A 23170-nucleotide genomic window follows, 5' to 3' on the forward strand; every position below is an offset into this window, starting at 1 on the left:
TTCTTTTTGATTGATATGCAGGTGCATTTGATTTGGGTTCCATTTGCCCTGAATGCACTTCCCTGCCAGGTGAGCCCCCCCCCCATGCATAGTCTGATGCATCTGTAGTTAGGGTTTGGGCGGCAGGGGGTAGTGTGAATGGCAGTCCCTTGTTTTGTTGGAAGGCCTCTGCCCACCATAGGAACTCCAGGCGTAGGCAAGGTAAGATAGGAATCATTGTTTCCAGGCTGTGACAATGCTGACTCCATAGACTTTTTAAGTACCACTGAAGTTTCCTCATATGCAGTCTTGCATATGGAATTAGAAGAATGCAGGAGGCCATGAACTCCAAGGCTTGCAGTATTTGTCTTGCAGATAGCATGGTTTTTGTGGCCACTTGTTTGAAGTAAGTTACCAAATTAATTTGCTTTTCTGGCATAAGGAAAGTCATCTGGGCAGTTGTATTCAAGCTTGCACCCAGGAATGTAATCTGTTGAGAGGGTACCAGTTGTGATTTATTTTCGTTTATGGTGTACCCCAGACAAGTTAGAACCCTTTTTACAAACGTCATATGATTTAGAAGTGTGGCCTGGTTTTCTGCCTGAATTAGACAATCGCTCAGGTATGGATATATATGAATATTTCTTTGCCTGCAAAATGCAATTACTGGAACCAGGCACTTTGTGAATACCCTGGGCGCAGTAGACAAGCCAAAGGGCAGTGCAGAGAACTGATAATGCAAGTAGCCTAAATGCCCTTGGGCCCCTGAGAAATGGTTTCTGGATCCGTAACAAGATTTTTGAAAATGAACTTGTGGGACTCAGGAACCCTGTAGTATCTGTCAGGTTTACTAGGAGCCGGAGGCATGGAATCAGGGGCCATACTGTATTCTGAAAACACATCACCAACAATGTCTAGTACAGTAGGTATAGCCAAAGGCCTATGCTGAGGTAGTAGAAGGAAATCCCTAAGCCTCTTTTTTGATTCAGAAAATTCCTGACTTTCCCAGTGGAAATGCTCTCTTAAAGGTATGTAAAGTTTCCCCAAAAGAAAAATCCTCAGGGGGGAAGCAGAGGGAATGGAATCCTCTGCATCAGAATCCTCATAAGTAGGTATGGACAAATCCAGGTCATTAGAAGAATCAGAAGAAACAAAGTCCTGATCAGAAGATTCATAGTCAAACTCTGCCCTAGGCCTCTTAGAAGGGGGGGGGGGTTGACTACCCCTGATTACAGTAATAAGATCTTCAGCTATTTTGATCATTTGTTTTTTAGGCATAGAGGCCTGAACATGTGGCCTGGGCGTCAGTTTTTTTAGACACAGATCGAGATTTAGGCCTTAGTATAGAAGGAGGAGTCAGTTTAATATGCAAGTCTGTAGGCCTGAATACACCCTCAGAAGCCGGTGCCTGCACAGCGGCTCCAGACCCATCCAAGGTAGAGACATCCACTGGTTCTATAGGTGAAGTATCTCACGGCATTCCGGACTCCGAATGGGTCTCAGTAGAGGTCTGCGAGTCAGAAGTAGCAGGTATCAGGGGCTGCGAAAGCGCCTCACTGAGTACCAGCGAACTGGTGACTGGCTTAGGAGAAGCATCGTCGGCAGTTTTGGACCTCGACGGCCAGTCTCTATCTTTATCTTTGCGTTTTTTTGTAATTCCGGTAGTCAGAAGGCTAACCAACGTTATTTCTGGATAATTAAACCATGAACCAAAATATTTAGAGGCAAAAATGTACCAACAACGGATAGTGCGCTGATTAAATAAAGTACAAAACTGACAGCACGGTACATCATGGTCAGGGCCTAGGCAAGGAATACAGTACAAATGAAAATCTTTAAAAGGTATTTGCTTTCCACAAGTAATGCAATTATTAACTTTTACTGACATCGGTAAGGAGCAAGAAAAAGTTTCCCCAACGGGGTACTTAGCTTTAAGTTGAAGACTTTGGTTCTGAAACTTGAAAATGAAAATTTCAGGAGTCGGCACTTACTAACTGCTTCTGCTTCGGGCACCGCACGGCAAGAAATACTGATGTAATGGCGTCGGCTGCATGTTTTATACCCCTGACAACCTGACATCATGGAAGAAGGGACAGCAACCGACACAGGACCCAAGACTTTATTAATCAGGTCGACTAAGGGCAACCTGCCAGCAGATTACCCAAATGTAATTAGTGCAACAGTGAAACATGAAGAACATCAGCATTTATGGTCAGTGTACACAACTGTACTTTCCCAGTAGAGGATACTAGGTTACTGTGTCCGTAAAAGAAGTGAAGACAATGATACTTTTGTGTACAGTGTTTCTTAGAAGCTACATGGGGTATATTGTCCAGGCTATGAAGATGCCTGCTTTATCAAATGAAGAATTGCAAAAGCAGTGACCAAGATAAGAAAGGCCCTCACTAATATTGTTGTGCAGGCTTCAACTCTTAACCCCTCACTTCTCTTCCAAAAGAGGCACTTTACTGAAATTTTTTGTAACTACTCCGACTGCACTTTTTCTCATGCCTCTTTTCAGGTCACAGCCTGAGTGTGTTTAAACTGCACACCTCTCAATCTGTTAGAGAAAGAAATCTGGACAAAGGCACAAATAATGGGGGGGGGGTGAGGCCTAAAAATAGGGGCACTTTTTAAATATTGCTCTTAGAAACTTAGAAAGTGGATAGAATAACAGGTTACACATTAGCATGGATTTTCTGAAGGATATGAAGTCTGGAACTCGTGTGTCATTATTTTCTAACTTCAGTCCTCAGTTTGCCAGAAAACCAAAATTTTATGAGAAACAGACCAAAAATATGAGGCAAAAACCTGCACATTCTGCAAAAATCTGTACGGTTGAGCGGTATGATAAACTGTAGTAATAAAAATGATCCATCACAGTTCAATAAGGAACCACATCTTGTGTTCTGCAACAATGAAAACTATATACTGATTACAGGCACTCCCTGACAGCACATCAGAGCAAATTTCATCTTTTCTGGAAATAAAACACAAAGTTGGCAATAAAACTACTGGTCTGTGGCACATTCCAATGTACTGTGGGACATTCAAATGTACTGTGTGACTGGAGCTTTAGACAAGTTTGCCCTTGACATTTAAGGCCAAAGTCATAAACTTTACCCTTCCCACACATGCCTAAATTACTATTACATTTCATTTTCAAAACACAGGAACACACAAAATGCAAACCATCCACAGAATTTTATCAATAAAGCAAATGCATATGCCACAACAAATGCAAAAATGCAACTGATAAATGTTAGTAAAATAGCCTCCCAAATCTATGGAATACCACAGAAAATGGTGGGTATGATTCTTTATAAACCCATGCACAATTGCAAACTGCAAATAATGCTTATGGTTTCAATATGCCATGTCACATATATTTACCACACATAATCTGGTCACTCAGATATCAGAAATACAATGCATCTATTCATTATAGTACAGTACATTACAGTACTGTGATGGCAGAAATGATAATCTAAGCCTCCTGTAAAAGGCTGCAGTTCACCTGTGATGTCACAAACAACCTTTCTAGTGGATCCGTGGCATTTTTCAAACTCGAGTGGATAACTCCAAGATACACTAACAATGCCACAAGAGCTTATAAGCTGATCTGAAAAAAAGAAAACTTATTTTTGCTTTATATAATGGGATCTGCACTTCACTCCACTTTCTCTCTTTATGCAGCAAAGTGAATGGCCCATGTACTTTTAATGCAATCACAGAAGAGTGAGTAAGAGTGTATGCGTGTGTGTGTCAGCATATAAAACACACTGGAGGCACATTTGTGCACTTTATTTTGGTGACAATTCAAAACCAGATGAAAGTAATATAGTACTTGGAAACAGAAAACGTGACACTTCTTATACAAGTGTCCACTTCCAGCAAATCCTCCGTGTACCAAACATAAGGACTCCTCAACTCCTGTTATAGTTCCTCTTCTGTATCAAAAAGGCATTGTCTCACAAACATAACACTCCCTCTGCACTCAGAGGCACACATTTTTTCCTTAGAAATACTTCTTCTGGACTGAGAGGCAAGCATCTCTTCCCCAAAAGTACCCACTCTATTCCAAGAGGGAAGTGCCTCTGATTTATAAGACTACAGCCTTCTCTATTATGTTCTTTCCAGCTGGTTGCTTCACATAATATTATTTCTGTTCTGTCTTAATGGCAGGTATATTCTTTTACAATTTAAAGTTGAAAACCCATTCAGACACCAGATCACATCAGAGCAGCAAAAAAGGAAAAACATGCAGTTTTCAGTATTTAACCTATACTATGCCTCAGTGACTCTCCCCATCCAGGCACATAACCTGTAGTTTTGCATTAGTCTGGATGTGTTAAAAGACTTGGATAACCCATCCACATTGGCATTCTTTGCAGCAGGTTTATGCTTCAATGTGAATTTACAGGGTTATTAGAGGCAAAGCCCAGCTGTCAAATGTATTACCAACATCTTTTTTATGCAGCCATTATAAAAGTATATGATCCGTAACTAGTGCAAAATATCAACCTTATAAGTAGTACAGTAGTGACCTAAGTGGCTCTTTAATGACAAGAAATTCACACTCAGTAGAAGAGGAGTTTACTCTCTCAACTTTCTGCTAAGATAGCACAATGGGTGTTCTTCACCCACTAGTTCTTGTGCCTCTGTTAAACCACAATACATAATACACATTACATGTACACACAAAGGGAGTTTAGGTAGTTCACTCACCCATTGTCAGCTGTGAAGAAGACAAAGGTACTTTTTTCAACACCATTTTCCTTGAGAGCCTGAACAATCTTCCCTACAGAGCCATCGAACTCAGCAAGTGCATTCCCAAAGGGACCCCGCAGTGACTTTCCAGTGTATGATTTTCCAGCAAATTGTGGGTAGTGGGTATGCTGCAAAATAAGGTACCATAAAAATAATTCATTATTTTTGCAGACCACCAAGTATGTCAGATAACTCATAGTAATAATAATGACATTAGAAAAGACAGGGTGATGGAGATGCAAAGAATACTAGTAAATTACAAAGCTCCTTTATGTTCTAACATTCAAAAAATTTAAACACACTCTGTCACCTATTTCCCATGCTAATCTTTGAGCCTCAGGAACTCTGCCATACTGTCGCTGACATTTAACCACCTACCACAGAAGAAACCTACCTGCACTGCAAAGTTTGTTAATTCATTCACTTACTCACTCATTCTCAGAGTACCTGCTAATTCCAATTCAGGATCATGGGGGAGCAAAGTTTCTCCTTGCAGTTAGTGGGCACAACATTAAAAGAAACTGAATAGGATGCCAGTCTATAGCATGACACACACACACACACACACACACACACACACACACACACACACACACACACACACACACACACACACACACACACACACGTTTTTTTTAACTTATTGGCCTTCAGAGACCTAAAACATCTGGTGACTCTACCTTATAAGAAAAATTATGGCTTTCTTAAAAGCAGAGGCCCCTAGGATTTTTTGACTTGACTAAAATTTCTCCACATAAACTCCAGTAGTACTCAAAGGGTGGGCATGCTATGGATGTAGCATGAGACTTGCAAAAATGATGTAACCCCTCAAGCGGTCTTAGCCTCCTTAGAAGCAGATTCCTCATGTTGGGTCAACTGTCTCCACTGCGTATACAGTGATCAGATAATTGCCTCTGAGATGCAGGCAAGCAAAAGCCTTAATCTTCTTCACTACGCCTTCTGGGTCTGCAACACTGGAACAAGTACTCATATCCAGGTCATCACTACTGCAGGCTGATATCCCATCCCTACGCTATCCAGACAGCCTATCAATACAAAGATTTGTGGCTACTTTCTCTCTCTCATGTGAAGTTTTCTGCCTCTTACATGTTCATTACATGAAGGCCACATGGTAGTAACTGCTACTACTGAAGCTGCAGCTCAAGAAAACACAACAAAATGATTATATATGTACTCCTTTGGCTTATCAAGAAGCAGGACCTTCAACCATCTCAAACTTCACACACTAACTCTCCATTCCATAAAATACAACTGAAATCATCCAAGCACTTATTTCTTAGACTTTTGTCCTGCTTGTGATAGCTACATGCAATTGGGAAGGGGTTTACCAGTTCATATGGGAATAAAAGTTATATAAATGTACAATATGCACTTAAATTTCTTTTGGTCCCGTTTGCATCATTTCATACTCACATGTGAAGCATGATACAAGAAAAATGGCTGATTATCTTTCACTGCCTTGGTGATAAAGTCATGAGCAAAATTATTATAAAAGGCAGTCAGATCAGGGAAGGAGACAGGCTGTTGGATGATACCATCATTCACGAACAACGGGAGAAGTACATGCCGCTGGTCACAACCACCATAGCACTTTGTGTCAGGAGGAAAGCAGATAAGATTCTGGCACGGTCCCTGCAAGCAGAAAACAAGTTAGGAAACAGACCATAAGAGAAGAGAAGGGATTGGATCACTCAATTAATCACATGCTAATGATTGGAAAGAAACATTTTGTACACTGTGCACACATTGCTATAAAATAAGCTACATAATATTCAGAGGAAAAAAATACCTTTCATCATGGAAATGCACTGCAGACTGTGAATAAATCATAACAGAAAGGATAGCAAACACATGACACTTGGTAGGCAAGGCTCTTATAAACTCAACTAAACTGTGAAGAAACTAATAAAACACTATATTACAAAAGACAGACAATGGAGATAAACTTCACTTCTTGGACAAATTTTAGGCAATCTTAAAACTCTGACGTACATACATGTCATTAATAAGAACATATTTTTTATTTATGTTCAATTACTTCCAATTAGATAGCAACACTGGGGATACATGGCAGTGCAACATTTACCACTCCTGACTGGGGTGCCTTTTGTGAAGAGTTGGTCTGCCCACCTTGAAACTGTGTGGGCTTTCATCAGGGTCTCTTGTTTCTTCCCACATCCCAGATATGCTGATAAGTGAACTGGCAATCCTCTAATCTGACCATACATGTCTGTGTGTGTGTGTGTGTGTGTGTGTGTGTGTGTGTGCGCACACGCGTGTGTTTGTATACACGTGTGTGCATTTGTAGTGTTTGTGTAAATGTGCATCCTGCAACTGACTGGCATCTTGTCTGTGAATAGTTCTCTGCCTTAAATCCATTGCTAGGACAGGTTCTGGCTTTCCCAGCAATGTGAACAGAATAAAATGAGGACTGGAAAAATGACTGAGCCACAAGCACAAAAAAAGTATAAATTACTTCTTAGTATGACTTATAGGCCCATTTCAAGTATAAATGTGTCTGCATACTCTTCAACTAAGAAGTGCTGTAGAAATTCACTGTATAAGTGGAATATAGACATCATTCCCCCAGCCTCATATTTTTCAGCAGTTAGATATCTCCAAGGAATCATGAAGGCAAACTCATGCCAGGACAAAAATATGGAACCTGACCTTAAAAGAAAAATGGAATAAACAGCAGTTGCTGTTCTTACAGGTTTACTGAGAATTTTGAAACTGCATAATAGCCTGAGATCACTACATTTGACCTCGATACTGCAGGAGCTCTGCCACAAGACCCTACTCCTACAAGTTTACTAAGAATGTTGTCACTGCACAATGTAAGCACATTTATCATGAAGAACCTTGTTTTATATTAACTTTAATCAGTCAACTGCATGCCTGCTCTGTGACTGAAAGTCTCTATGAAATAACATGTGCACTCTGAGGCTGTCTTACTAAGTTGGCTACTGTCCCCTTTTTCTTGACCAGTAGACTGTACAGAATATGCCAGTTATTTAGCCTCAGGAAATAATAGAAAACCTGTTTCACTTCTTATCTCTTTGTTAACTGCTTTGCACTGGCTAGAAAACTAATTGCTTCGCAATCGTATTAAAAAGCAAATAAATGAAGACAAAACAATTTACTATAATAACTTTCAGAATAATATTAAGCACAACCCTAACAAATTTACACATCCATTAAAGAAATCTTACATTCCAGCCAAAAATTCAAACCAACCCCCTCTCCCGATAACTCCCCACTTGAAACTGCAATACAGTTCAACTCATATTTTACAGATAGTGTACAATCTCTAACCAAGGATTGCTTAACATCTAATCCCAATCCCATCCAACAGCCACATAGCACCACATCCACTTTCACTTTCAAACCTGTGCCCACATCCTATAAAAAATTACTCTTAAACAAACTTAAACCATGCTCTTCTTCAGCTGATGAGCTTCAAAGCACGTACCTAAAAATAGCAGCCAACAGCACTGCCTGTCCTGTCTCAAGCCTTATAAATAGGTCAGTCTAGGAATCCCACATTCCCTCTGTCTGGAAAAAGTCACACATTAGCCCACTGCACAAAGCAGGAAATTCAGCAGACATCAATAACTTTTAGACCTGTAGCAATATTATCTCCCTTCACCAAAATACTTGAAAAATGTATTCAAAAACTATTGCTAGACTATCTCCTGCAAGAACTCCTAACACCTACACAACATGGCTTCCATCCTTCCCATAGTACTAGCACTACCCTTTTAACTTGCATAGATACTGCCAATAAGTTAGAGATCATGGAAGACTAGTCTCTTCCTTATGTCCAGACTTGTCTAAAGCCTTCAACACATTTTGTCACAGCAAACGTCTACTTCCAATGTCCTAATTAGAACTAAGTCTCTCTCAGTCCACCCCTCTGTGGTTCAAAAGCTACCTGTCCAATAGGTATCAAGTCAGTAAAATGACACTCTGTGCCCTCTCCTTACCTCCCAGTCACCACCGGTGCACCACAAGGCTCTATCCTTGGTCCCCTCCTCTTTAAAATTTTCACCAACATCCTCCATACATCCACACAACAGGCCACCCTAATACAACACATGGATGATTCCACTCTCATTTGCACATCTGACAACATGGTGCACTTCCAAGAAATTATTCAGGAAGCTTTAACAGTAGCTGAAACAGGGCTTTGTAACTCACAACTCATGCTCTACCCAAAAAAGACCAAACTATTAAAGTCCCTGTCTCATAAAAAACAAAATTTAAAGTCCTATCTCTTGATAATACAACTACTGAAGTCACCTTTCATAGCAAATTATTAGGGGTGATACTGGATGATAAGCTTACATTCAACCTGCATATAACAATTGCATAAGAAAAACTCATTAAAAACTAGGGATGCTTTACAGCGCCAAAAACTTTCTCACTAAAACTATACTTGCTTCTACTTATCTCATTCCCACACTTCTTCATGGTGTTCCTATCTTTACTAACCTCCAGGCTTCACAAAAATTAAAACTTGAACAACGGTATTACAAGGTTGCTAAATTTGTAGCAAATACCCCTTGCAGAACCCACCAATGTATTGTGCTAAAAAGCCTAAGTTGGTTAAAACGGCCTCATTAACTAACATATACACAGTTCCTTACCACCTATAAAATTATCCAGCATTCATCTGCCTGTCCAGCACTAAAAAGCATTCTACACAACTATGTTCCCAGTCAGTATTGTGATCCAGTGACCAAAAACTCCTGTTTGTCTACAAGCCTATCACATCTGTTGGACATTGTCTCTACTCGTACAAGGTTGCTAAGGGCTGGAACTCCTTACCTGTATATATCAGGTCAATAACCTCCTTCCCATCTTTCAAAACCACTCTGAAAGACTTCCTAGCTAAAATCTGACTTTGTTCATGCTCAAAACCAGCATAAACCACATCCCTAAATGTACTGTTTCATTCCTTATACCTCCTTACTCTCCCTTCTTCGCTTACTTCTTTAGCTCTATCAAACACTCATTCCTGACATTCTCCCTCTAAATATACCATAAGCCTGTTTTTTCCTCACTTCATATTACAATTCCTGTTTATATTAAACTAACTTACCTTAAATTTCTCTACAAACTGTCTAACATTTCCATAAATATTAAATGATTGCCATATAACTTGTATCAATTATTAACCAATATTTTTATATTATCACTAATTTGTTGTAATTACTTAAACTGCAGATGTTTTTGTTTTATTTCTGAATACTGGAAAATTATTCTTATTAAAATGTTTTGCAATAATTTGTAGCTTTTCTCCCTGGGTCTCCACTGAAAACTGACTTCTACCCAGTTGGATTTCCACGGTAATCAAATGTCAATAAATAAATAAATTGCAGTACTCTGGAAGTGGCTAATTTACAATGACATGTTCTTGGGGTTAGCTGAAGAAGTCACTTCTTTCTTCTTCTTCCGGCTTTTCCCGGTTAGGGGTCGCCACAGTGGAACTCCAGTCCGGTAATGATTGGCAGTAGATCTTTACGGTGCCGAGGTGCCAGCCCGACACCCAACCTTCAAAGAAAGCACGCCCACTGACGCATGTCTTTCGAACGCCACTCGACCGTGGGGAAGACATGCAGACTCCACACAGAAGGTGCTCCAGCAGAGAATCGAACGGAAGAACCTCTTGCTGTGAAGCGACAATGCTACCGCTACACCAGTCACAAACACCTAAATCAAAATTAATAACATGACAAGTGTACATATAATCCATATAGTTTTGTCACAGCATTATAATACACCTCCAATCAACAGGCTAAAGAAGGTACTACAGAACACCAACACATACTATAATTAAAGCATACAAAAATTCAAAAACCCTGCAAATGGTAAGCTGACAACAATATACAGAGACCAGCAGATGCAAAACATGTGTAGGACCAGGTGGATGTCAGGAAGAATCCTCTCCAGCAGCAATGATCTTACAATTTGAACATGCACTGTAAACGTGAACATGCTCACACAACTGTACTACTTCCATTGTTTCATGGGTCAATACTTGCTTTATCTCACTCATATTCACAAAGGATCTGAAGCCTATGATTCTCAATAATCAGAAAACCAATCCTGAATATGATGCATTTTGTATTGTATTGAGACAGTGTAAAATATGAGGTCTTAAACACAGGCTGGCTTTAAGTTTTTACTTCTAGTGCAATGGGAAAAGTTGGTCCTTTTAGGTGAGTGCCTGTTGAAACTTCAAAGACCATAAAAGCAATCATCCTTAGAATAGTTTAACTGCAAGAGAAAAGGGGGGAAATAAGTCCAAGACTGCAGCACTTTGTACAGAAATCTATGACAAAAAAAAAAAAGCAGGGCTGGGAGGGATGCAGTGACCCCAACAAGCACATGTTAATGGCTTAACAGTCTGTTATGAAAATTTGCTTGTTCTTAGCTATAATTATATTTTTTTTTCAAAGAGTTTCATGGCCTACAATTTATGGTCTTGTACTTGCTGTAGGAAACCTTTTAAGGAGGCATGATTTTCTGGTACTAGGACTTTTTGTTTTTTGCTTTTTTCAGAAAGGATAATACTTGGTAGTAATACCAGTGAGCTTTCTAACTACCGGCCCGTCTCCATACTTTCACCTCTATCTAAAATCCTAGAAAAGTCTATCCACTCACAATTGCTTAAACATCTCATTGACAATAATCTGCTAATACCCACCCAACATGGTTTTCCGCCAGCACACAGTACAACTACAGCCTTACTTTCGTTTACTAACACCGTATACAAGGCTCTTAATGCTGGTTTACAAACTTCATTTATATTACTAGACCTATTGAAAGCTTTTGATACAGTGTCCCATCCAAAACTATTATAACAACTTGAGGTCATAAACTGCTCCCCACACACTCTAATCTGGTTTCAAAACTATCTTCATAACAGAAAAAAAATTTGTTAGATGGCAAAACAAACAATCTGATTACCTTATCAACAATACAAGAGTCCCCCAAGGGTCAATTCCTGGACCCCTGCTCTTTAATGTATTCATCAACAATCTACACAAAGCATCCCAGCAAAGCATACTTATTCGGTATGCTGATGATTCGACTATTATCACCTCCTCTAACAACTTCCCAGATCTCCTAATGTTAACACAAAAAGCATTCACATCTATAGAACCCTGGCTTAATGAGGCTCAATTGCTACTTAATCCCACAAAATCAAAACGTCTACTGTTCTCACCTAAACCTTCAACTCTAGCCTTTAAAATTTTCTCACAAAACAATACTGAAATTGAAATTGTAAAAACATCTAAACTACTTGGCATTATTATTCACGATAAACTCTCATTCTAGAACTATATACTTAGTACAATCAAAAAGACCCATTTTAAGCTAGGTAAGCTCTATAGGCAAAAACTCTATCTGATGTCCACCAAGCTAAAATTGGCTAACAGTCTACTCCATTCTCTCCTCTATGCTAGCCCCATTTTCACTAACCTACACTCACATCTCTTAAATAAACTACAATCTTGCTACTACAAAATAGCAAAGTTTGTCTCCAATATGCCAACATGCACTCATCACTGCCTGACCAATAAATCCTTAAACTGGTTTGAATTCCCCCACTACCGACATTATACTCAACTTAAACTTACTCATAAATTACTCTACAACCCAAATTACTGCCCTTCCCTTCATACTATGGTACAGACACACGCCAAAACTCGGATTCTTAGATCTTCTAGTAAACAACTCCTAACCATAACCAAACCCAATAAAAGAGCAGACCAATGCCTTTATTCCCATGCTGTCACCAAATTATGTAATGCCCCCCCCCAACTATTACCCAATTAGACTCTTTAAAAACTTTCAAAATAGCACAAAAAAAACACTTTCTTAATAATCATCTCTGTTACTGTAATCACATTATTAAACCACCCTGTGTCTGGTTCCTCAGTCTGTAACTACTTCTACTTACCTCCTAACTGTATACATTTCTAGAAACCAACATGTCTTACGTTACTTTACATGCTAACTGTCTATTTTGCACATCAGTTGAATGCTATGTATCACTTCTTAATTTGTATTATTGTATATATGTAACCTTCTTACCATTTTAATACTATGTTTTTGATTGTCTGTACCTTTTTTTGGAGCTTTTCTCCCCGGGCCTCCACTGAAAATGGATCCTTGGCCCAATGGACTTTCCTGGTCAACAAATGTCAAATAAATAAATAAAAATAAATAAAAATTCTAAGGAGGCTGTTTTTGTATCAGCCTGAGACTGCCAAGCTCTTAGTTTGACTGACCTGAAGTCTGGATGCAGAACTCTGCCTTCATGTTAGGTTAACAATTTGATGCAAACAGTCAGGGCCAATGAGTGAGTTATTAACATCTGCATAAGAAGGAGTAACCATGAGTGTCACAATGAGCAAGGAGCTATAAAATGACAGCTATGTTTTCTTTGATTAATATTTAACTGCAATTTCAGAATTAAAAGTGCTGCAGGACAAAAATGGAAAAATCTTAACTCTGGCTGGTAATAGAAAGTGTTGGTTACACATGGTTTGACTTTTAAGAAAGGCTGCAGTAAAATAAAGGAAGCTGGTGATACAGTCAAAATAAATCAAACAATCAGTTTTGGGTAATACAGTTTTTTGTTGACATGACGAATGTCTTTTTGCAGAATTTCCTCTGGTTATTGTTTAAGATATCTCTGAGTGTCTGACAGGCTTTTCTGTTGACATGGCAAGTAACAAGTTCATGTGCTAAGTCTGCAAAGGATCAGGGATATGCTCCTCCTTGTTTACTGACATAGCCTGTTACAAGAGCTGCATTGTCTGTGACAAATATGGACAGTCACTCGTCTCCGAATTCACATGAAGACTGCTCAGGCCAGCAGGACAGCTAACACGTCTTTGAAAATATGTGGCTTCCTTGTGATAAAAAACACTGTTTTTTTTTTTTTTTTTTAACTTTTATCCTGGACAGGTCTCCCACATAAGATCCACAGAATATGACATAAGCTTTATATAAATAGATAAATGGAAATCCTTGCTGAAAGCTATCAAGCTGTGTAATCACAGAAGCTCATTCAATAGTTGGTATTAAAGGAAAGGCATATTCCCAGAAGTACTGAAGTCTGGTTCTGAAGATTTTAGAAGCACCACTTTACCTTCCTCATGTGTAATCTGGTGTTAGCGATCACAAGGACAGAAGATGACCTGTGGCCCATAGCCTTAAAAAATGTCCTTACAATTAAAACTTTCCATTCTGAGACAAGTAGGAAACAAGTCCCACCATCACTTTACACTGTCTTTACATAAGATTATTACGGAAAACGTGATATTTTAGGCAGCATTCTAAATACCTTGGTCAAACAGGGAGCAAGATCTGAGATCAGAAGGTTGAGTCAAAAGCTAAGACTTTGGAAGCATTCCAGGCTTTGTTGTTCTGGAAGGTGTAAATTCTGAAGAGAGGTGGCCAGAATCAGGCAGCCATCCAGACAGTGACCGATGCAAACTACTGCAAGTCTGTGAGGAAGAAAAGGTGAATTTAGACAACTGGTGAATGCTATTCTGATCTTAGCAGAAAGGCTAAACAGCAAGAAAGTGAGCTAATAATGGGATACACCTCCAAAAGTCTGAGAAACTGCATGCAAGCTTTGTGAATGGGAACATGCAGTCAAGCATTCTGCATTGTTTTGAGCATTATAAACACATCCTGAATCAACAAAGGAAGCAAGGTGTGCAACATCTTGACATTTCTTGCCCTAACAAACTTGTTCAAGTCTGTGAGAGCTAGAAAAGATCTATCACATGCCCTCTTTCATTGACTTAGGAAGAAGCATGAATATCATAATTTTTTTACTTGTTGTATCAACTATGTGGTTTTACTGGATAACTCTCATGTAAATGCAGAATTAAAGGTACAAATAAGTGGGGAAAATTTTCTGGAGTAGTTGGAACAAGGCAATGGAAATGTAGATACACAAAATTAGAAGTTATGTACTTACCATAACTTGGCATCTGTGTTGTCCATTTTAATACTTCCTCACTGATGGGTTACAGATCTGAATGACAGATCCGAATTGGCTGCATTTTCAAGACTTGGATAATAGTCTTGAGCTCCTCCCTCTACCCATAATGCTCTATAGTGTCTCTAACTCCTCAGATCGCATTTATTGCCTCCCTTCTCATTGGATTATAGAGACAGGACAGACAGAATAAAGACTGAGGATCAAACCTGGGACATGTGTGTCCCAAAAAACATCCAAAGATCCTACTAGGAGTGACAAAGCCCAGGGGGTGGTTGGAAGGGAAGGTGAGGAAGAATGAAAACTGACAACACAGATGACAAGTTATGGTAAGTACATAACTACTAAATCTGATGTTGTCCTTTTCATTCTTCCTCACTGATGGGTCAGAGTCCCCAGCTATGTAACTCCTGGGAGGCCTCAAGGAAGGATATGCTGGAGCACTGTCGAACCAAAGGAAGCCCTGCTTCTGCAGACAATGTCCAATTTGTAAGATGTAACAAAAGTACAAGTCTTTGACCAAGTGGCTGCAGCACAACTATCATCAATTGAAATTCTAGATGAAAAAGCAGATGGGGTAGTCAGAGCTGGTGGAGTGGGGTCTACGAGGTCAAGGCAATTCCAAAAATTTTTGAAAATAAATCAGTGAAATACAATCTGCAATCCACTTGGCCAAAGTGACTTTGAAACTGCTTGACCTAAGTGGTCAGTTGAAAAGGATATAAACAGCTAATCATACTTCCTGTACTGTTTTGTTCTGTGCAGATAAAGATGTAGTTGTCTATGAACGTCAAGAAAATGCAGCATATATTCACCCTTATTAGCAAAATTTGGGAAGAAAACTGGCAATTGTATTGAAACACCTTTATTGAATTATCACTTGTGAAACAGGCAAATTTATATTTATATAAAAGTAATCAAACTGTATTAACAAGTTCACATTTATAAACATTATACTTCACATATATTGATATATATCATATAACCCAAGCAACATTACATAAATTATTCAATTCCTGTTCTTATTTTATACAAGAAACATCTTTATTAAACCATCACTTGCGACATGGGCAATCATACATCTATAAAATGAAAACAAACCACACCGACACAATCCTAGTTGCAAGCATTTTACATCTCAAACCATACTGACACTGTCCCACTTGCAAACATTATACATCACTTATAATCTACCAAATCATTTTCAGTCAAACATTACACAGCTCATTTAAGTACTGCCATCTTTTAAACCTCATTCCTTCCCTATATGTATTGCTCCCAAAATTCTTATTTTTCCTATGTAGTTTGCTCCTACCCTTTTCTAAAGATCTCCTTTTCCATTGTTTCAATGGAAAATGTTGGACAGAAGAAAGGGCACATGAGAGATGACTAGAAGTATCGATAGTACAATGGAAACAAAGCAGAGACTGGATGTAGGAAATGGAGATGAACACTAATTGATGGATCAAGGTTCGACTCAAAGGCCACTTTAGGCATAAAGGAAGCAAGGGTTAGTCTGTAGAGATCCTCTCTCTTTATGAAAATGATGTAAGGAGGCCTAGCTGATAAGGTAAGTAATAGCTACAACAAAGATTGTTTTCCAAGAAAGAAACTTCATGTCACAATTGTTTGCTGGTTCAAAGGGTTTCTGAGTCAACCCCTGGAGAGCCATCATGAGGACCCAAGGGGGAGAAGGATCTTTTATGGGAGGCCTAAGGAGAAAGATTCCTTTCATAAAGGCTTTACATAACCTGGAAGTTGACAGAGAGAAGGATTCATTTCCAGTATGAAAACTGGATAATGCAGCTAGTTGACGTTTAATGGTAGAAAAATTAACCCCTTCTTTGAAAGTGTACTGAGGAAAAGAAGGATGGCTGAAAGAGGCCCATACAGAGAATCCTTTCCATTTGTTTTTGTAGATCTTCTTAGTGGAAGCTTTCTTGGAGGCCAAAATAATGTTATGGACTGGGGAAGCGAGCCTGGACAATCTTACTACCACTGGAAGTGAAGAAACCATGTGGTCAGCTTGACAACATGGAGAGTGGGATGTTGGAATTCTGGTGGGTGAGCTAGGAGGTCCTGATTGGGCTCCAGTATCCATGGAGGATATCTGAGGTGAGACCAAAGGAACGGTAACCACACCTATAAAGGGCAGAAGTGTGCAATAAGGATGACTGAGCTCTTCAGCCTACTTGCTTTCTGTAGGAACTTTGAGATCAAAGGGAGAAGGGGGATAAGCATAGAAGAGACCCTGGGACCAATCGTGAAGCAAAGCATCGGGATCAGAACAAAGTACTTGCTGCACTTGTTGCTGAGGGGAGAAGCAAATAGGGCACAGCAAGGCTGTCCCCAATGGCTGAAAATTATATTCGCTATTGATGGCTCAAGGGACCACTCATGAGGAATCAGAATGGACCTGCTGAGTCTGTTTGTCAGCAAGTTGGTTTTCCCCTCTATATGTGTTGCAATTAGAAAGTGATCTGAAGAAATCACCCATTCCCAGACCCTCATGGCCTCTCTTGCACAACAAGTAGGAACGGGGTCCTCCTTGTTTGTTGATGTACCAGACTACTGACATGTTGTCTGTATGGACAGCAAAAGTCCCCAGAGGGATAATGTCCTGAAAGGCTTGCAATGTTACAAGGACTGCTCCCACCTCAAGGACATTGATATGCAACTTGGTCTCCAAGGGGAACCACGTGCCTTAGACCATCATCCCCTTGTAATGCCCCGCCACCCCAATTGAAAAGTGTCTGTAGTCACTGTGGCTACTTGGGGGGGATGGCCTGCGCAAACGTTATCTGATTATATCCACCATCGAATATGACATTTGCAAATTGGAGTGAGTTTAATTGGAGTAGAGGGAGGTTAGGAAAGAATAGACCACTGTACCGCCAAGGTCCATTGGAGGACTCGCATAAAGAATCTTGCTGGAGGGAATAGAATAATAGCAGCTGACACTGATCCAAGAGCCTGTAACACTAATTTTGCAGGTGTGGATGGATGAGTCAGTAAGTCCTACACCTGATTTCTCAGAGATGTAATGCAGTGAAGAGGTAATGAAGACACTTGATTCATAGTATCCAGTTGAGTTCCTACAAGTTCTAGATTTTGTATAGGAGTCGGGTTGAATTTGTCAAGATTTATTGTGATTTCTAGAGAATTGGAGACCTGAAGTAAGTAATCCTTGGCTTGAAGAAATCAATGCCTGGTTGGGGCAGTGAGGAGCCAATTGTCGAGATAGGGAACCACCTGGAATCCATAGAGCCTCAGGTGAGGTGCTATGGCTGCCATGCATTTGGCAATTTTTTTTCTAGATTTTTGCTAGTTAAAATCATTGTTAAATAAAAATAATATGACACATTAGTTACAACACAATGTTTTTCCAAGTGGCTGTATAATCTATTGGCAAGGCTTCTCCTCATATTTCTAACTTAAAAAAAAAATAAAAGCTTGTTTTTTTATCTGTACATAAATGTTTTACTGACATGTTTTTTTCATAGGTTCATAGGTAGGTACTAGGCTATCGGCCCAAGGGCCTAATTAAGCCTAGCCAACAAGGTTCCCTGGCTTACCCCACCCAAGAAAGATAATTTCCTGTGCCCCTGTCGGGCAGAGCCACAGAAGTGATCCCCAGGGTATATTTCATATTTCCTATCCACTCATCAAAATTTTTCTTGAAGAGTACTAATGAGAAACTTTGCTTGACATAGATGGGTAGCTTGTTCCAGAGTATAGGAAGTCTCTGGGACAGGAATCTATCCCTCCAGCATGTCCTGTTTATTGTGGTGACAAGGTTTAGGTCCCTAGAGCGTGTAGCTCGGAGGGATTGGTATTTCTTTAGGTGTAGCATGTCCAACAGCTCTGGGTTTAACATAGCTTTATATGTTAGGCAGAGATCTCCTCAGAGTAGGCAATATGCTACAGAGTAAAGCTGCAGTTTTTTGAGACGGTTAGTGTAGGGCATCTGTTTGAGGCCAGTAATCCTCTTTTTTTGGTACTTCTGTGGCCTTTCCAGCTGCTGCAGATGTTTTTTGAGGTACATTCCAAAAGGGGAGTTGTACTCTATAATGGGTCTAATGAGTGCTAAGTAGAGGGGAACAATTACCTCTTTTTTCCTGGATGAGAACCCTTTTGTGATGAGGTGTGCCACATAGAAGGATTTCCTGACTACTGTGGCGATGTGATTATCAAAGGAGAGACTGCTGTCCACCTGGGTCCCAAGGTGTCTTATCACACATTCAGCGTTAAGTAGACTGCCGTTTATGTAGTAATTTATGGGTACAGAGTTTTTACCAAAGGGGATGACAATGCACTTTTTGGCATTGAGCTTGAGGCCATGCCTCTGACACCAGGTATCTGTCTCAGTGAGGCCCTTTTGTAGGATGTCCGCATCATTTGGGGACTCGACTATGGCTCCTAGTTTGCAGTCATCTGCGAACTTCATTAGCCAGAGGCCTTCTGTGTTAGCCTGTACTTCGAAGAAGTAGATACCAAACAGGAGACCCTGTGGTACTTCACTTGTCACAGTTTTGGATTCTGCAACTTTTATAGTGTGGGTTCTGTCAGTGAGCCAGTTGGTAACTTATCTTGTGACGTAGAGATTTATACCTAGTTTATTGAGTTTAGCTATAATTCCAGAATGGGGGATGGTGTTGAAAGCCTTGGCGAGGTCAAGATAGGCTGTGTGAACCACCTTACCCTCGTCTATGGCTTTGGTGACTTCCTCAAAGAATTCGATCAGGTTCAGAAGGCATGATCGGTCTTTCACAAACCCAAACTGGGTGGGCTCCAGAGTTTGGAGGGTACCAATGTCTTTGTTTATGAGTTCCATGATGATACGTTCCATGGCCTTGCAGACCAGGCTCATCAGGCTAATAGGGCGATAGTTCCCAGGATCAGTGGTGGCTCCCCCTTTGTGGAGTGGGATAACTGTTGCTGTATGCCATTCAGTGGGCACAAAGCCTGATGTGAGACTATGATTGAACATGGTGCTTAGGTGGAGAGCCAGTTCGTTCTGAAGTTCATGTAAAACGCAGCCTGGGATGTTGTCCAGTCCCATGGATGCTGTGTTTCTGATTTTAGAGAGTGCAGCTTTTACCTGCATAGATGTGATTACAGGGATTCTGCATTCTTCCTGTATAGATATGGGCCCTTTAGGGGGTGAGAGGGGGGCAAAGTTAGCACTGAACCTATCTGCCAGGATGTTGGCAATATTAGTTGGTTCTGTAATATTCGAGCTGTTGTGCTGTAACTCAGAGCAGATCTGGGTGTTGCCACTGAGATTTTTGACATAGCTATAGAATACTTTGTGGTTGCCCTTAGAATCAGTGTTGATTTTGTTTTTGTAGCTAGCTTTGGAGGATCTTATAAGGGATCTCAGCTTCTTACTGAGGCTGACCAGGGAGCTCCTCCACTCATGGGATTTTACTCTCTTTTGTAACTGTTTCTTCCTTCTGTTGTAGAGTTTGTTTATGGCAGGGGACCACCAGATTGGCTTCCTTTTTTTGGAGGATAGTCTTGGTTCTGTTTGGGATAGCACGATCCATGCACTCGTGTAAGTGCTTATAGAGTGCATTTGTATAGGATTCAGCAGTCGTAACTGTATTGTCCATCTGCATGGGTGTCATGAAGTCCGCCATTTTTGTCTTAAGAAGCATGAAGTTGGCTTTGGAGAAATTGTTTACTGTGGTTTCCTTTATGGTGGGTGGGGGCAGGATGTGGATATCTAGGGTGATTAGCTTATGGTCGAATCTGACCAATGAGGAGTTGACTTCGGGTGTGGAACACCGGTCACTCATGTTGGTAATGACTATGTCTAGGATATTGTTGTCCATGGTGGGGGTATGGATAAGTTGATCAAAGGCACTGGAATTTATGAATTCCAAAAAGCGCTGAGCAAAGGTGTTGGTACATGAGTAGTTTTCCCAGTTAATGGTGGGGTAGTTGAAATCGCCCATTATTAGGGTGTTTGGTTGAACCCTAATATTTTCCAGTATATCAAGCAAAGAGGATCTGAAATCTGAAATGCCTGTACTTTTAATATGTTTGGACTACATGAATCTCACTTTTGTAAATCATTACCTAGGATTAGAAATGTTATTACTTTTTTTTAACAAAGTGTATATCATCTCTGTATTTTTCAGTGTTCTACTATTTTATTTACTTTTGTATAACTATTGTAAAATTGTCTATATCCTGTGGAGCTTTTCTCCCCTGGCCTCCATTGAAAACGGGCTCTTCCAGTTCCAGTGGACTATCCCCATCATCAAATTGTAATAAATAAATAAATAAAATAAAGAAGGGAAAATTTTAAAGACTAATGATTATTTCTTATACATTGTCCTTTTTGTGCTTTCCATTCCCTAAATTCTTGTTACTTTTCTTTGTGTATACCCCTATCCATAATTGTCAAATTAAAAGAAAATATAATTAATGAGGATGTGAAATATGTAATGCTATTTATGTTTAAAAAGACTGCATGAAAAGTTGAATATGTTTAAATCTCACAGAAGCCCACCACAGTCTGAACTAAGATTCATTTTATACTCAATATTAATCAGAACATAGTGATGGAAAACCACTCGATGCTTACTGAGACAATAACAAATTGGATGATTACCTCCTATCTCTAAGAAGGACAACAGGTAGTAAACGTGCATTTGGGTGCTGGAAGATCACAATACTGTGTTTTCTGTTCCCACTCCAGGTGAATGAATTAATTTTAGGTGTTAATGAGATGCTTCCTGTGGTATATGGTTTGACTTCCTCACCTCCAATTGCCTACTCTGTGACTTTAACTAATCACTTAAAAAGATAGTGCGTTGCGGAAACTGGAAAATTGGGCCAGGTTCTTCAATGGTCTCCTGGACTGCACTCCTAGCAACTACCCATGAACTACCTATGAACCTAGCTATGTGTATGTCAGATCTTAACAATAAGAGTTATAGGCTTAAAGATATGCAGAAATCCAGAAGGACTTGCTCCATTCCCTCAACAGCTAGATGGCAAATGAAGTAAGAAAATCAATAAAGAACTGCAAAGTCACTCCAGGGTGGGACTGTCGAGATAAGTGCTCAGTCAGTGTGTGTGTTGGTGTCTGTGTGCAGCCAAAGAATCAGGGGACATGTGCCATCCATCAGTCTTCTTCCCCAAGGTAACCCTTTCCCAGAGGTAGGATGTAATGCCCCTTCCCCCCCAAGAAAGGAGATATTATTCCCTCCCTTTGTTAGGGAAAGGTGCCAGCAAGTAGCTAGTCTGCTATATGAAATATCAGCCTGTCACTTGTGGATAAAAGCAATTATAACCATATAACTAGGTCTTGGTATATTTAAGAAAATCAAACCACTTTTCAAACATCCACAGATCGTTGAGGTAAACTTACTGAGACCTTTCTTAGTAAGATCTTAAATCAGCTCTACCATGGTCTCAGTGAGTGGCACATTCACCATTATTGTGTACCTTTGCTGTTCTACAGTTCTAGACACCATTTAACGTGGGGTTGGAGGAGTGTAAATTCATTCTCCCATTGGGAAGTTCTGCTATAATCCATTCATTACGTTTACTCTGATAATCTGTGGTTTGACAAAACACCATTAAACCATAAGCAGAGGTCCTCTAGGTGGATAGTGAACAAACCTCTCTTCCCCTCAAACAGGTCCTTTTAATTTATATGCTTATATTTAGTACTGAAATAATGAACTGACAATGCATTGCCCTACGGCAGTTTACATTAAGCTTTGATCAAATGTAATTCCATTATGCGTCAACTCATTCCCTCCAATGGAGCTATGGAAGTTTTGAACTCTTAACACCCAGTGGCTGCATTCTCAGCATTCTGTTAAAATCAAGTTATATCATCTTACTTCAAACACATGTTCATTTAACTTGTTACCAAGAAGTGCAAATGGCCAACGATGTGTTCAACACAAGGAAATCTTAACACAGGTAACATTCATGAAATAAAAAAAAGGATAAAAGCCATTAAAAAGCTTTATTTAAAACACATCCACAGGACGTTTTCAGACTGTATAAAAAACAGCTCACACAAAATAAAGGGTTCTTCACCAAAACTTACTGAGTGCAGAGATGTTACTGACAAGAGAAACAGAACGGGTTATAAATAAGAGAACAAGGAAATACAAGCCATGTATTTTACATGAGGATGAGGATGAAGATGATGATGATAGTGATGAAAGTGGCTCTAATGCTGAAAGCAGTGAGAAACTGATGGCCATTAAATTGGATAATTCTGCTGATATTCAGAGTAGTAAAAAGATCCTGTACAAAAATTGAAGAAGACTGAAGGAGTTCTCAGGCTTGAACTAAATATTTGGTGAAATCCCCAAGTTTATTTTTAGAAGAGTAAGA

General features: G+C 39.7%; 1 protein-coding gene across 1 annotated transcript in view; it reads right to left on the minus strand.

Annotated features, from left to right (window-relative positions):
• The window catches only part of LOC122815807 (arylsulfatase A-like), a 294200-nt gene that overhangs the window by 206473 nt on the left and 64557 nt on the right, over positions 1-23170 (minus strand). Inside the window, exons 3-4 of the mRNA XM_044088606.1 lie at positions 6184-6402; positions 4708-4877 (exon numbers count right to left, since the gene is read on the minus strand). Of these exons, the coding sequence (XP_043944541.1) occupies positions 4708-4877; positions 6184-6402 (389 nt within the window). The remainder of the gene's footprint in view (positions 1-4707; positions 4878-6183; positions 6403-23170) is intronic.

This window comes from Protopterus annectens, chromosome 11.part0 (assembly GCF_019279795.1).
Source record: "Protopterus annectens isolate FY-2018-M chromosome 11.part0, PAN1.0, whole genome shotgun sequence".
Lineage (NCBI taxonomy): Eukaryota > Metazoa > Chordata > Ceratodontiformes > Protopteridae > Protopterus > Protopterus annectens.